This window comes from Penicillium psychrosexuale (assembly GCF_028828465.1).
Source record: "Penicillium psychrosexuale strain IBT 29551 chromosome Unknown utg000005l, whole genome shotgun sequence".
In the NCBI taxonomy this organism is placed as follows: domain Eukaryota; kingdom Fungi; phylum Ascomycota; class Eurotiomycetes; order Eurotiales; family Aspergillaceae; genus Penicillium; species Penicillium psychrosexuale.
The window spans coordinates 1051648-1066812 of NW_026643190.1; the positions used below are offsets into that span (position 1 = coordinate 1051648).

General features: G+C 48.6%; 7 protein-coding genes across 7 annotated transcripts; 3 read left to right on the plus strand and 4 right to left on the minus strand.

Moving 5' to 3' along the window:
• Positions 1 to 757: 757 nt before the first annotated feature.
• On the minus strand, positions 758 to 2200 carry erg10B (acetyl-CoA C-acetyltransferase; the record flags this gene model as incomplete). The annotated part of the gene is made up of 5 exons (XM_057190261.1): positions 758 to 1273; positions 1342 to 1834; positions 1891 to 1966; positions 2024 to 2073; positions 2136 to 2200. 5 exons carry the CDS (start codon positions 2198 to 2200, stop codon positions 758 to 760), a joined length of 1200 nt encoding a protein of 399 aa, XP_057037917.1.
• Positions 2201 to 2481: 281 nt separating this feature from the next.
• N7518_009335 (U5 snRNP component Snu114, putative) lies at positions 2482 to 5597 on the plus strand (the record flags this gene model as incomplete). Its single annotated transcript, XM_057190262.1, has 4 exons — positions 2482 to 2501; positions 2552 to 2691; positions 2745 to 4973; positions 5035 to 5597. The coding sequence occupies 4 exons, from the start codon at positions 2482 to 2484 to the stop codon at positions 5595 to 5597; spliced, it is 2952 nt and encodes a 983-aa protein (XP_057037918.1).
• Positions 5598 to 5841: 244 nt separating this feature from the next.
• N7518_009336 (iron-sulfur cluster assembly protein CIA2) lies at positions 5842 to 6518 on the minus strand (the record flags this gene model as incomplete). The annotated part of the gene is made up of 2 exons (XM_057190263.1): positions 5842 to 6215; positions 6308 to 6518. 2 exons carry the CDS (start codon positions 6516 to 6518, stop codon positions 5842 to 5844), a joined length of 585 nt encoding a protein of 194 aa, XP_057037919.1.
• A 1957-nt stretch (positions 6519 to 8475) lies between these two features.
• Positions 8476 to 11455, plus strand: N7518_009337 (Zn(II)2Cys6 transcription factor; the record flags this gene model as incomplete). Its single annotated transcript, XM_057190264.1, has 8 exons — positions 8476 to 8530; positions 8597 to 8641; positions 8699 to 9214; positions 9271 to 9612; positions 9668 to 9949; positions 10005 to 10558; positions 10627 to 11078; positions 11131 to 11455. 8 exons carry the CDS (start codon positions 8476 to 8478, stop codon positions 11453 to 11455), a joined length of 2571 nt encoding a protein of 856 aa, XP_057037920.1.
• A 1039-nt stretch (positions 11456 to 12494) lies between these two features.
• Positions 12495 to 12725, minus strand: N7518_009338 (CDC26 family anaphase-promoting complex subunit; the record flags this gene model as incomplete). Its single annotated transcript, XM_057190265.1, has 1 exon — positions 12495 to 12725. The coding sequence occupies one exon, from the start codon at positions 12723 to 12725 to the stop codon at positions 12495 to 12497; it is 231 nt and encodes a 76-aa protein (XP_057037921.1).
• Positions 12726 to 12893: 168 nt separating this feature from the next.
• N7518_009339 (uncharacterized protein) lies at positions 12894 to 14023 on the plus strand (the record flags this gene model as incomplete). Its single annotated transcript, XM_057190266.1, has 2 exons — positions 12894 to 13020; positions 13119 to 14023. The coding sequence occupies 2 exons, from the start codon at positions 12894 to 12896 to the stop codon at positions 14021 to 14023; spliced, it is 1032 nt and encodes a 343-aa protein (XP_057037922.1).
• Positions 14024 to 14213: 190 nt separating this feature from the next.
• N7518_009340 (ribosome-recycling factor) lies at positions 14214 to 15092 on the minus strand (the record flags this gene model as incomplete). Its single annotated transcript, XM_057190267.1, has 2 exons — positions 14214 to 14561; positions 14640 to 15092. The coding sequence occupies 2 exons, from the start codon at positions 15090 to 15092 to the stop codon at positions 14214 to 14216; spliced, it is 801 nt and encodes a 266-aa protein (XP_057037923.1).
• Between the last annotated feature and the right edge of the window lie 73 nt (positions 15093 to 15165).

A 15165-nucleotide genomic window follows, 5' to 3' on the forward strand; every position in this document is an offset into this window, starting at 1 on the left:
CGATACTTTTTCTAAATGTATACCAAATTAATAATACTATGTTCACTTCAGGAATTATATACTGATATATACTAATTCTGGGGATTCTCATGAAACACATGGAACACTTGCTTTATCTTCATGCCGACTTGATGACTCGAGCGGGACAACGCACTGCAACACTCAGGGCTGGTATATCCACCGATATAAATGCAGTCGATAGAGGCATATGTCTTACAGCATCCCCGATATCATTCTTTCATATTTCTCTCCCAAAAACGATTGTTCTTAGTGTTCTCTTGTCTTTTTCGGGTTTTAGGTATCATGGCTGTCCTAAATTTAGCGGAGATGTACACAAAATTAGGCTATTGAAGTTAATATTCTCACTGGGGCAGAGTGACTGCTTTACAGACACACCCCGAACCACCCACTAAAACACATTGATGCCATCCAATAGTCTAGTGACCAACAATATAAACTGAGTACATTGGTGTTGAAATGCTAGAATCTCGGCCCTCAAACGCCGACTCTGACTTCATCTCAGACCAACCCCCGAAGCAACAACTGGAAGAAGGACACAAACATACAAGATATTTCATTAACTATTCTAGATACTAAGAAATGGTACTGATACTGCGAATGTTCGTCGCTGCAGGATAGGGTATGTCTGCAGAAAACCACCGAGTACCTTCCCCGTCAAAAATGAAATTGGTATCTCATATGCAAAGATCGAAGGTCGTTTCACATCTCTGTCTTTTTCGTTAACAGAATTTACTATTTAAAGAGACTCAATAACCAGGGCGCTGGCACCGCCGCCACCGTTGCAGATGCCGACGCAGCCAAGCTTGCCCTCCTTGGCGCTCAAGACACCGAGCAAGGTAGACACAATACGGGCACCACTGGCACCGAGAGGGTGTCCAATGGCGACTGCACCACCGTGGATGTTGACCTTATCCTCAGAGAGACCAAGGAGCTTCATATTGGCAAGAGCCACAACACTGAAGGCCTCGTTGATCTCAAAGGCATCGATGGACTCCTGGGTCACACCGGCGTGCTTGAGAGCCTTGGGGATAGCCAAAGCAGGAGCAGTAGTGAACTTGCTGGGCTGTTGCTCAGCATCTCCCCAACCCAGAATCTTGGCAATAGGCTTGAGGCCGAGCTCCTTCACCTTAGCCTCGGAAACCAAGACAACGGCTGCAGAACCATCGTTCAGGGGCGAAGAGTTGGGGGCGGTCACGGTTCCAGTTCCCGGAATGAAGGCGGGCTTTATAGCGCGGAGCTTCTCAGGGTTGAGCTATAAGTCGCAAAGAACGGTCAATGAACGTCACAATAAATCTAACGCAGAGAACAAGAGGAACTCACGTTCTTGGGCTCCTCATCCTGGGAAACAGTCACGCCAGGCTTGCCACGGAAGCCGGGGATCTCAATAGGGGCAATCTCGTTGTCAAATGCACCGGACTTCTGGGCAGCCTGGGCCTTCTCATAGCTGCGGATAGCATAGTCATCCTGCTGAGTACGGTTGAAGCCGTGCTCCGCGGCGCACTCCTCGGCCGCAACACCCATGAGATCGTGCTTGCCGTAGGCATCAGTCAAACCATCATTCTGGATGCCGTCAACTAGAGCCTGACTGCCAAACTTGGTACCGCTGCGAGAGGTTTGCAGGTAGTGAGGGGTGTTAGACATGGACTCGGTACCACCAGCGACAACAATATCCGCGTTTCCGGTCATGATAGTCTGGGCACCAAGAATGATGGCCTTCAGGCCAGAAGCGCAGACCTTGTTGACAGTAGTGCAGATGGTAGAATCGGTAAGGCCAGCACCGAGGGCGCACTGTCTGGCGGGATTTTGTCCAACACTATAAGGAATAAGTCAATCTCAATTGCAGTATAAGATGTAGCAAAGATAACTTACCCAGCAGACAAGACGTTACCGAAGAAGACTTCCTCAACGTCAGAGGCATTGATACCCTCGGCCCGTTCAACAGCGGCTGCAAGTTACTATTAGCATTGAAAATGTATAGTATAGCTTGGGGTATATGCCCTACCCTTAATGGCATGTGCACCAAGCTGAGGAGCAGTCAAGCTAGACAGGGAGCTACAGTAACCAATGTCAGATCAAGTCTTCAAGGGGGAAAAGACGAATGCAAGCATGCTCACCCCAGGAAAGAGCCCACGGGAGTACGGGCAGTAGAAACAATGTAGACAGGAGGAAGAGAAGACATTTTGGAGAAAGAAAAGGTGGTGGAAGTAGGGAAGACCGGAAGAGTATACAGAAGTAGAGAGGATTTTAGAGAAGTAAAGAAAGATCCAAAAGATCAAAGAGGGAGGGGCATCTATAAGAGTAAATTATATGGTGGGGAGTGAGGAGCTGTACGGTGTAGGCACGAGTACTCCGAAGAGACGCTCGGACCAGGTGAAAGTTGAGATCCTCCGGCATCACGCGTCTGGAGCTACGGGTCCCTCTTTTTTTTACCTCACACGCTCGCGTTCTCTACGATTCATTATGGATGACCTCTATGATGAGTATGTTTCTTTTGACTCTCTAAATCTGGAGCCTTGCTAATTGTGCCTAGATTTGGTAACTACATCGGCGATGCGGAATCGGAAGAGGAGCACCATGAAGATGTCCAACCTCAAGCCTTTAAGTTCGATGAGGCTTTTGACGATGAAGAAGAAGAGGAGATAGATGATCTACAGTTGATGGAAGTTGATGGTATGTCAATATGTCTTCTTCACGGTCTGCAATCTCACTAATCTCACGTCTAGAGGGTCCTTCAAATGCGGTCATCTTGCACGAAGACAAGCAATACTACCCCAGCGCACAACAAGTCTACGGCGAGGATGTTGAAACCATGGTCCAGGAGGAAGATGCTCAGCCATTGTCGGAGCCCATCATTGCCCCCGTCCAGCAGAAGAAATTTGCGATCGCAGAGACCGAACTCCCACCTGTATACTTTTCCCGGGAGTTCATGTCAGATCTCTTGAGTTTCCCATCACAGATAAGAAACGTTGCAATCGTCGGTCACCTGCATCATGGAAAGACCGCTTTCATGGATATGTTGGTCAAACAGACGCACGACCTAACAGAGCGGCTGGACAAGCGCACAGGACGCAAGAGAGAAGAACAACTGCGATACACAGACGTTCATTTCCTAGAGAGAGAACGCGGTCTCTCAATCAAATCGGCACCGATGAGTCTCGTTCTTCCAAGCACCAAAGGCAAATCTCACCTGCTCAACCTCCTTGATACCCCCGGGCATGTGAATTTTGTTGATGAGGTGGCTGCCTCTATCCGCCTAGCTGATGGTGCGGTATTGGTTGTGGATGTTGTCGAAGGTGTCCAGGCGAACACTGAGCAAATTATCAAGCATGCAGTATTGGAAGGTCTCCCCTTGACCTTGGTAGTCAACAAGATGGATCGACTTATTCTGGAGCTCAAACTTCCTCCCAATGATGCCTATTTCAAATTGAAGCATGTGATCGAAGAAGTCAATACGATTATTGAGAACGTTTTGCCAGGCCAAGGCGAGCGACTCCGACTGAGCCCCGAGAAGGGCAATGTTGGATTCGCATCAAGCTCGATGAACTGGTGCTTTACATTGCAGTCATTTGCCAGGATGTACGCAGACAGTTATCCGAGCTTGGACTCGACAGAATTTGCCGCGCGACTTTGGGGTGACATCTTCTACAATCCCCAGAGCCGAAAGTTCACTCGCAAAGGAGTGGAGGAGAACGCAAAGCGGTCATTCGTCAAGTTTGTCTTGGAGCCGATCTACAAACTCTACTCCCACACACTTAGCGAGAGTCCCGAGGATTTGAAACAGACTCTGGCTAGCGTCGGCGTCAATTTGAAGCCATCTCAGCTCAAGATTGATGCCAAGGAGCTGCTCAGTCTAGTCTGTGAGAAATTCTTCGGGCCGGCCACTGGCTTGGTGGACATGGTTGTTCAACACGTTCCTTCCCCGGTGGAAGGCGCCCAAAGGCTCCTGGAGCGATACTACACTGGGCCCGTGGATACCAAAATTGGGGCCTCGATGCTCGCTTGTGATCAAAACGGACCGTTGGTAATCCATGTTACCAAACTCTTCAGCAGTACTGATGCCGCAAGCTTCTACTCTTTTGGAAGAATTATGAGTGGCACAGCGCGGCCTGGTCAGCAGGTCCGTGTACTCGGCGAGGGCTACATGCCAGAAGATGAAGAAGACATGGTGGTAGCAACCATCTCCGACACGTGGATTGCGGAAACGCGTTACAACATCCCGACCAACGGTGTCCCCGCCGGAAATTGGGTTCTTTTGGGTGGTGTCGACAACTCCATTGTGAAGACTGCGACGCTGGTACCCCTTAAGCTTGAAGATGACGAGGAGGTGTACATCTTCCGCCCGATTCGGCACATGACCGAATCAGTTTTCAAGGTCGCCGTTGAGCCGGTCAATCCATCCGAGCTTCCCAAAATGTTGGATGGATTGCGGAAAATTAACAAGAGCTACCCCCTCATCTCAACCAAAGTTGAGGAGTCTGGCGAGCATGTGGTTCTAGGAACAGGCGAGCTTTACATGGACTGTGTGCTCCATGACCTCCGGAAACTATACTCGGAGATGGAGATCAAGGTCTCCGACCCCGTTACACGTTTCTGTGAGACTGTGGTGGAAACCTCTGCCATCATGTGTTACTCAATCACTCCGAATAAGAAGAATAAAATCACGATGATTGCGGAGCCTTTAGATGATGGGATTGCAGAGGATATTGAAAGTGGTAAAGTCAGTATCAAGGACCCTATTCGGAAGGTTGCTCGATACTTTGAGGAAAATTACGATTGGGATAAGCTTGCAGCGCGAAGCATCTGGGCGTTTGGACCGGATGAAATGGGTCCCAACATACTCCAAGATGACACTTTACCCTCTCAAGTGGATAAGAAACTTCTCGGTACTGTCAGGGACTCTATCACCCAAGGCTTCAGCTGGGGTACACGAGAAGGCCCTCTTTGTGAAGAACGTAAGTTTTCTTTCCCCCTTCTCATTCGCATATGACGAATGTGAGACTAATTGAAGTTCAGCCATTCGAAACACAAAGTTTAGGCTCACGGACGTGTCCCTGGCCGATCAGGCTATCTACCGCGGTGGAGGCCAGATCATCCCTACAGCCCGTCGTGCTGTATACTCGTCGTTCCTTATGGCATCTCCGCGTCTCATGGAACCGATCTACTCTGTCACAATGACAGGACCTGCAGACTCCGTGGCTTCGGTGTACACAGTCTTGTCGCGCCGAAGAGGTCACGTCCTGTCGGATGGTCCCATTGCGGGAACGCCTCTTTACTCCGTACGCGGTTTGATCCCAGTGATTGACTCGTTTGGATTTGAGACCGATCTTCGAATTCACACACAAGGTCAGGCTATGGTAAACCTTGTGTTCGATAAGTGGAGTGTGGTTCCTGGTGATCCACTGGACCGTGATATCAAGCTCAAGCCCTTGGAGATGGCTCCTGCCATGGCTACTGCGCGTGACTTTGTCTTGAAAACACGGAGACGCAAGGGCCTGGCCGAGGATGTTACTGTGAGTAAGTTTTTGGAGCCGGAGCTTTGGAAGGGTTTGAAGGAAAGTGGCGTGCTAGACTCATGATCTCAAAAAATTTCACTACTCGAGGGTTGGCTACAGGGGGAGTCCTTTGATCCGGTTTGAACAATCTTATGGTGGTAGCAAAGTTCATATGTACTTCTAATACTCATTCCAATGCAAGTCATTTAAAAATCCGGAAGAGTCATTCATCGTAGGCGGTCGTCACACGAGAGGGCCTGGTCTATCTGCCAGTGATAGCTCGTTACCTCGAGGACCCGGCTTATAGTATAAAAGGGTATTTGAAATTTCAGTGGCAGGTCTCCATCATTTTGGCAATGACCCCCATCAACGCACCATTCTCCAAGGCCGCAGCAACACGCTCCTTATCGGCGAGCTGCTTATTAACTTCGTCCCCGGTGCTATGTGTACCTTCCTTAATACGCACATCCATTCTGAATCTGGAGGGGAGAGATTGTTCCAGACGAACACGGACGCCAAGACCGATGACGGTTGCCAGACTGCAGTGAGTGATTGTGGGCGTGATAAGCACGGTGACAGTTTGAAGAGGCGAATCAGGGACGTCAGGGAGGGTTGGCTTGATCATGATATCTGGGAGAGAGACCACGGCTAATTCACCGAGTGAGATGGGGTGTTCCGGATCGGAGATTGACGAGATGAGATCTGACGGTTTTAGTGGACTTGAGCTAGGCCAATCATCTCGGACATATGGGCTTTTTCTTCTCTTTAGAGAGATATGTGAGAGAGAGGCTTACCATATATTTCCTGTTCATCAATAGGCTCCTCTAGTAGGTTGTCATCCTCCGAGTCCGATGACGGAGGACTCTCGAAGTCTACTGGGGCGAGGGGCAGGGCCGATGTAAAGATACCACCATATTCGGACTTTCGAGTGGTGGTGGGTCGCAACCGCGTGGGGAGATCAGCGGCATTGAGGATCGTAGGGTTTGAATTTTGCATTTCCGCCATGATGAACGAGGGGTAGGGGTAAGGTGTGGTCTGTGGTCGAGTAAAGGTAGTGTAGTGTGTTGAGGGTAAAAATTGCGGCGATAACGTTTATCAGCTTATCCTGTCCACGTGCGAGTACTGGATGACTCCGCGGAGTATGGGGTATGGAGTACCTGGGGACAGTCTGTGAAAAGGGATTCTATATTTTGAGGGATTTAATGAGCAGCATATCTAATTTGCTAGAGTTCTAGTTAGAATATCCATGATAACTCCAGTTAACTACTCCGTTATATTGTCTGGATTAGTATATCATTAGTAATCTTAATACATCATTAGTAATCCCACTCTATCCCTCAGAATAGGGCTAAAGTTACTCCGTCCGTATGTTGTATGTAACCTGACAATCCCCGCGGCTGATCGACAGGCCGAGTTTGGCTTTAAAATCATTATGTGTCCGAAGTCACGGCAGTTTTGGCTAATTCTCGAGTTTCACAGAACGTGTCTTTTTCCCGAATAATTGGGGCTGTTTCAGAAAGATTCACTTGCATTTTTTCTTGGATTGCTTTTTTCCTAATTGAATCACTACATATAGTTACATATAGTTATAGGTACATATGTTACAGGTATACATATGTACCTAGGTACTAGGTACTAGGTACTCCGTATACCCGGCACTCTATATAACCACGTACATAATGATAATCATTGTAATAGTAGTCAACTAGCATAAAACTTACTACTGATTCACTAAGGTAACAGTATCGCTCCTAAGTGGAGACTCCCTCATCCCTGATTCATCAACCGCTATATATAACCCTACCTTATATAGGTGTACGTAGTATGTTATACGCGACAATCCACTGGAATAATTCCTCGATGTCTCTGCCAGAATAAATCCAGTCCTAGATCTCCATGAGCTACCTAATAAACAGAAAATATAGAAAATCGCCAGTCCGGATCGCCCCTCCACCCTAAATCCACAGCGGCGGGCGCTATTGGATCCTCTTCCACACTTGGCACCCGCGGTACCTCCCACCCCTCAGCTTCTGATCTTCTCTCTCCCTCTCTTCCTCTCTCACAACAAGCTCGAATTTTCCCCTTTTCTTTTTTCCCCCGGGGATTCTTGAACTACTACAGCCTATTCGCCAATGTCTCTATGCCTCCACCTGTGAACCTGCGTTGCTGCTCTTCCTAATGCTCTGCGCTTCTTCCGCTTCTTCCCTATTGAGATGCAATGCGCCAGGCTCGTTGATTCGAATGCGGAGTACTTTGCGACATTGACATCGATGGATACGACCCGAAACCCTTCTATTTACCTGAATCGTAAGCAGCTGCCTTGGGGGCACTCTCAATGTTCTTCTGTGTGATTTTATTTGATCTGGATCATATGTGTGGGAACCGACGCTAATCTGCCCGGTACTTATGACAGCATTCGACTATTTGTTCATTACATACATTCGAGACCAAAGACGGCCTGATCTTGTTTCCGTGTCTAGCCTCACGCGCTTGATATACGAGAGCGCAAATCTCCCAACCCATAACAGCCTCGCAGGACACTTGCACGTCTCGGGACTTTGGCGACTGCTGCCGGTCAATTTCCCGCGAAGCCTCAGCAAGTTGGTCGCAACATTGGGACAACCTGAAATCTGTCATTGAGCAACGTCTCTAGGATTTGTTGCAACCATAGCCGTTGTCTGCCCCGATTAATCCGCTTGCGCCTCGACTACTCCCAAAGATTCCACCATCCTGCCTTATCGTCTCTTGGTGCAGTTCGATCCATCTCGCAGAGCGAGGTTCGACCTCCACCTTCTCTCACTCCTTCAATTTCCCGAGGCAGGTCCTTGTGGATAGACCTCCCAGCACAGTTTTTGTTTTCCTTTCTTGATACCCTGATAGTCCCAATACCAGCTTGAGTTGCCTCTATCGTCACAGTCTACGCCATTTTACAAACCCGACACTTGTTATCAAACGGGCAAGAATGCAAGGTTATTCATTTGCGCCCCCAACGGGCCCCCCGAGAGAAGGCCAGAAAAGTATGACCCTCAAGCACCATCTATCCCTTACACATTTCATTGACAACTAACCATTCATCGGTGTAGACTATGTGTTCGTTGATGAGCATAACCGACATAAGAGGCTGAAGGGTAGGAAAAGCGTCCATCGCAAGTCAACAAAAACATACTGACAAGCCTGACGTTTAGTGATGCGAGCCTGTAACGGTTGCCGGAAAAGGAAAATCAAATGTGATGCGGCTACGACAAATACGTGGCCTTGTTCTGCATGCACTCGTCTAAAGCTAGTCTGTGTCCCTCCGACCATCGGGCAAGATGGGGACTTTCTCCCTGATGGCCAGGGCGAGTCGACTCTAGAGACCGGAGGCCCCTCCACCGCAGCCGAGGGTTCTCATACATTTCCAGCGGCTCCGGTCTTCAAGGACAACAGTCAACCAACCATGAATACTATCCCCCCATATGATCAAATGAGCATGTATTCCCAATTCGTCCCTCCTCAGGCTCAACCCAACATCTATAACGATCTTCAGTCACCACAAATGACAATGTCACACCAGACTTTCCAACAGTCTCAAATGTTTCCGGGGCCGCAAACTTCGTCCATGGGTCCATCGGATCGGAATGTGTATATTGATAACGATCAGTCAACTGCAGAAAACCTCAGTGATGTACTTGGGGAGTTGAAGATTGACGAGAGTGGGATTGGTATGGCATCATTACCCGTTCTACGGATTTCCCCGCTAACACTCTACCTTCGATAGCCCCATACATTAGAAGGCAACGCACCGATCGAATTGAGCCCGACGCCCCTGTCCAAGACGACGTTGAAGAGCAATTTCCACCTCTCAGAACGGGATCGGGCGTGACGATTCGAATTCCCCCTGAGCTCATGCCTGCCGAAGACGACGTTATGGCTTATTTCAAGATCTACTTTGATGAAATACATCCCTATGTTCCTGTCGTATCTCGTGCCCATCTGTACTATCAATGGCAGCATGATCGCCATTCCATCTCTCCTCTCCTTCTCGAGGCCCTTTTTGCCTGCGCGGGCCGTTTATCTGATGAACCTGCAGAAGGCGCTCAGTGGCTTGCTTTGGCTAACCGTGAGTCGATACTTGATATTCGTCCAGCCATCTTCAAAAGACTGACGTTTCATAGGGCACGAGACTAGCTTCATGGATGTACCACGTCTGAGTACTATCCAAGCATTAATTCTGCTACTAAAAGCAAGGGAATCTTTGCCGAAGAAAGGATACTATTATCGATCCTGGCAGACTGTTAAGACGATTGTCTCAATGGCGAAAGATTTGGACATTCATGAACATTACAGCAATCACGCCGATGGCAAGCCCTGTGAACTCGGTCCAATTGAATGCTTGGTGCACACCAGAGTGTGGCAGGCTCTTTTGGTGGTTGAGGTGATGATCGGTGGGCCCCAAGGTAAGTCTACTCCGTCGCATCATTTATTAAATCAACCAGCTTCTGATCAAAGTAGGCCGTTCGGATTACGGTGTCGATCCTGAGACGGTAGACATGCGTCCGACGCTAGACATCAGAGGTCTCGATCATTATGAGATCGACCGCTCAAGACAATACGCCTATTTCGTTCGCAACGCACATCACATCCGCATCATTACAGATATCTATCACAAAGTTAAGAAGCAAAAGGACTGGGGCGCAGATGCCCGATTCGTACAAATCAACCCGCTTTTCGCAGAATGGCTTCGTAACCTTCCTCCAGACCTGCAGGTCAATTATCCTGCCGATGGCTCCCCACCGTGGCTTCCATCTCATTTTGTGGGCAATATGCATTCCCATTGCCATCTCGCCATTATTATGTTACATCGCCCTCAACTCTTCGCTTCTCAATCTTTTGCAGCCGGTGGTGAATGGAAGACCCATATGTCACTGTGCTACTCCTCGGCAAAAAGCCTCTGTCGACTACAAGAAGCCATCTTGCAAAGATTCGGGCTATCTGGCCTACTTTACATGCAAAGAGGCATCAATTTTGCCATATATTGTATCCTGACTTGTACGATGCTGCACCTGGTAAGCATTCAACAATTTATGGGACTTTCTTCTTTTTTTTCATAGCAAAACCATTCTAATGCGAGCAGGTTGCAATTACCTCCCCCGACCCTGAGTTCAATTCAGATGCCCGTGAATTCTTCACCCGTCATATGAGAATTCTGGAGACGTGCTCTACAGCCTGGCCCATGCCTGAGATTCAAGCTCAAATCGATTCATTGAGGCTGGCTTTCTCCGCCGACATGCATCGTTCTTTCGAGTTGAAGCCCAGTTTCCCATACGGGAGTCCTTCGGAACCCTACCATCCCAGTCCACCTATGGATGCACACTATCATCCGCACTTGAGTCAACTCCAATCTAGAGTGCGTTACAATCCGCTTCCGGTAACCCCTCCGATCTCGACTGATGCTGAAGACTCGAAGTCCGACACATCTTCTCAGATACAATCCCTCGGAATGGTTGCCCATCAGCCTCAAACAACTCATCCTCTAGATGCCCCGTCGGTCGATGAAGACCACTGGGATCCGACCCGAATTATCACGTACGTAAATGATTCACCTTCTGCTTGGTCTCTTACTAATCCTTCGCTCTAGTCAATGGGATATGGCCTTCTCCGTGAACCCCTCTACCGTCAGCGCAAACTCCCCGCCAATGGCTATAAACAATTCAGTGCCGGGTGTACAAAATGTTATGAACTCCCAATACCCCATCCAGTACGAGACACCTAACAAAGTGCCCTCTGTCACGTCTACCCAGTCTCTCTCGCCTCCCCAGTTCCAGGTACCCCCTGTTGTGTTTTCAGCGCGAGACTGGCAACAAAGTGTTGCTAGTGTGTATGATCCACAAGGGCTGAAACGCCGGTGGAATTACCCAGTTGATGTTACCTCCGACAATATGTCCAAGCGCCAAAGAGGATAAGACGCACATATACCCAAATCATCTACGACCTTGTTTTTCTCCCATTCAGTCGCCAGATTTTACCTCCTTTTGGCCTGCGGGTTCTTGTTTAGGTATCCCAGGCAACCATTGCTATTATCACTCTATATCCCTATTTTCTTTTTTTGTGCGATCTTGCCCTGTTTTTCTTTTTACGTCACAAGCGCCAAAGGGACATAAGCATGGCTCAATGAGGAAAAGTTTGAGGTAGACACGTCCAACCATCATGGTATCTCACCGGCTAGGATAGTAGTTGATGCATGAACCCTGCTATACATCATCAGCTTACATGAATTGGTCTATTTAGTAGACTACATTTAGAAAATAATTGATACCCGTGGAAAAGACACTATTCAGATTGGGCGGAGGAGTGGTAAAATAGTCTTGTTCTATACGAGATGGATTCCCGGGTCATCCTCGCTCGTCAATATTTTTGATGCTCTGTGTCTATTTTCAAGCTAAAGCCTCTGATCAGAACAAACATATCTCGAAATAGGCCAAAAGAGAGAGGTCACTTAGAGCATTGGTCATTTCCAAGATGCCCGATGGAGGTGATCTGGATGAACAAAGTAGTATGCATTGTGCTGTTTTATTAAGAAGATATTCCAATGTACCATTCCGCTTCTCCCGTGTTAAACCAACGTCCTAGCCAATAGGTAACCATAGGGGAAATGGTGAGATATGCTGGGATATTTAGATTGATAGAGGAATGCCGTGATCTGATGCTCAAAAAAAAAACCACGCTCTATGACTGCTCGATCACTCTCTGTCATACGCTTTCATACAAGCAAGATGGTGTGTGATGTATGAGACTGTCATATTCTCAACGCCAAAGATCCTGCACTATTTGTTTCTTGTTAATGGTGAATGATGTGACGAAAAGAGATATTCAAGTGTTTCAAAGGGCAAGAAATATATGCAAGCATATCAAAATTGGGTTATGTACCTCATATCCAAATGTCGAACAAGTCCTTCCAACATGCAATGGTGGTCTAGGGGTTCGAGATCGTGGTGTAGACAGTCAACCACGTCGACTAATGCCTATTCTTTCTTCACGGGTCCGGACAATCCTAGCCTTGTCACCTGGAAGTGGTTTCAGCTCATCACTGGGGTCGATGTTGACATTGGAGGTTGCCTTTGCGTGCTGTTCTGGGTGTTTGTTTTCTTCAGACAGTTTGCGAAGTCTAGCTTCTTCAAAGGCAGCAATGTCCTCAGAAGTAATAGCAATAGCTGTTGGCTTTCGACGAAGCATTTTGACAGTCGAAAGGTATTGCAATGAATCAAAGGAAGACTTGGCTGCGTTTACTTGGAGCGGGCAGGAAGGCGGTGCCTCACGTGACTGCAATTCTTCGTTCAATCTTTCCGCGTCTCTTTACCAAAACGTTCTAGGGACACGACCTAGTTCATTCAGAATACAACCATGTTTCGGCCACAGCTGAGGCAGATCTCGCTGCACTGTGAACGGACAAAACTCGGTCTTTCTACACCTGCTCGCCAGTTCTCCTGTACTCGTACAGTGGCCGCCGAAGATCGAGCCCAGCCATCCGGTAGGTACATCCAAGGGAAGCCGGCATTGGGCAAAATAAATGCAGTGGCGCAACTATTTCGGCCATTTGGAGTTTGAATTCTAACATAAGCCCATTAGACAACCGTAAACCCAATCCCCGCTCTTCATCGGCCACACTTTCCTACCGGCCTCGCAATCCCAATGGCCCGCCAGCTCGCACCAACCAGTATCAAACTCGTCCTCCTCGAGTGATTGACGCTAGATCTTTTGCAGCGGCACGAGCTAGCGGTGGAGAGCAACCTAAGATTATCCGCAGCCCGAGATCACGCGACATTCGAGGCGGCAATCAACCTCAAAATCGCAAACCTAAACCCTTCGCCAAAGGCGCCAAGGGTAACCGAAACGGGCCGCGCAGGAACGCAAAAACCCCCGAGAATGACGACGGCGAAGATGGCGAAGCGGCGGCTATTGATCAAATTCTTCAAGAGCAAATCATCAGATCCAGGCCAACGCCTATTCGTTATGAGCCTCAGGAGATCAGCTACTCTACTTTGAAAGAGACATGGCCTTCAATTCCTACAGACGTGAACTCGCGCTCGGCTGCCGTCTACGAAAAGCTTTCCAGCCTGGGCGGCCGCATTGCCAACGGCTATATCCCGCCCTATGAGCTTGGAAGGCGCCTGTGGAAGGGCCAGAGCGTTCTTTTCAACAATGAGAATGAGAAGGCGGAGGCTTTGGAAGAGACCAAGCGATTGGCTCAGCTTCGTGCCGATCGAATTTCACAGCGCAAGGGTGACCTTGTGGAGCCACGGAATGTCGAGTTTAGTCCCATCGACGCAGAAAGCACCAAGTCTCTCATGGAAACGTTCGTTCAGGGAAACTACCCCACGTCTGAAGTCGGGAAAGATGGGCATGCCGTATTGGGAGAGGTGTTGAAGAACCTCCGGAACAACGGGACCTACCAGACAACCGGGAAGACCTCACAGTTCATGGCCAAAATTGAATCTCTTGTTTCTGCTGGCCGCAAGACCAAGAGTGTCTGAGGATATGTGAACTAAGTGCTAGAAGTGATTTGTATTATATTTATTTCGTTGATCGGGTTTTCCTCTGTTCTTTCCATATCCTCCCCATATCTTCCCCAATTATGCCTCTGTCTGTACCTAGATTTACAAAGTCTTTTTTACAATCGGCCATTGCCATGCCATAGGCTATGATTCTCATAATTTTCCTGGCTTAGGCCTGTTCCAATGTCTTCTTGGCACCTTCGAATGCATCCTTCGCCTCCTTTTGACCTTGGTCTGTAATCTTCTCCATCTGATCGTGAGCTTTGCGCACGTCATCTGGCCGAGCTAATTTCTTCTTCTGCATATCCTGAAGACGTTTATGCATGGCACCTCTAGAGTCACGTACTAAACCGGCAGCCTTTTCGAATGCTTGCTTGGCGGCTTGAACGTTCTTGTCCCGAGATTCTTTTGTAGGTGGCGGAATAGGAATGTTGAGCTGGAGGGCGTTGTGAGGATCGGGCTGAGGGGTCAAGGAGAGGTTTGAGGAGACGATCGCTGAAGTAAGAGGTTTCAAGTGCTGCTCGAAATGTATTAGAGTTGGCTCGTTGGGACAGCAATAGCAGGCTCACGCCCTAACAAGGCATCATGAACTTACATCCTCCTCGGCTGCCAAAAGAGTAATCATGCGTCCACCCTTCGGCACAACCTGCACCAGATCTCCCAATTTGACCGAATCTTTGCTGTCTTTGCTCAGATGGACCCTCAAACTCTCTAGGACTGCGGTATTGAACCGCCCTCCTGCGCGAAGCTTGGACAGATCATCTTTTAGCCGAGCAACAGCCGTGGAGATGCCATTGTGCAATTGGGAAAGATCAAAGGGATCTTCAGAAGGAGCACTGGAGGTTTCCTCTGGCTCAGAAGCGGAAGCGGAAGCTTTCTTGGCCTTGTCCTTTTTCTTGTACAAGGCAGGCGAGTTGGCAAACTCACGCCGGTTCAGAGGAACGGCGCGCTGGGCTCGGGGTAGAAGACATAAAAATCGAGTCGTTTGAGGGTGTTCAACAAGACGAGGACAAGAGAAGCGAATTGATTGGGCTATAATACGTTGCATGGTGGAAGCGATTGTTGTAAAAAGTTCCAGGGCGGAGGTGCGCAGTCCAGAAGTATCTCTCTCACGTTACCCC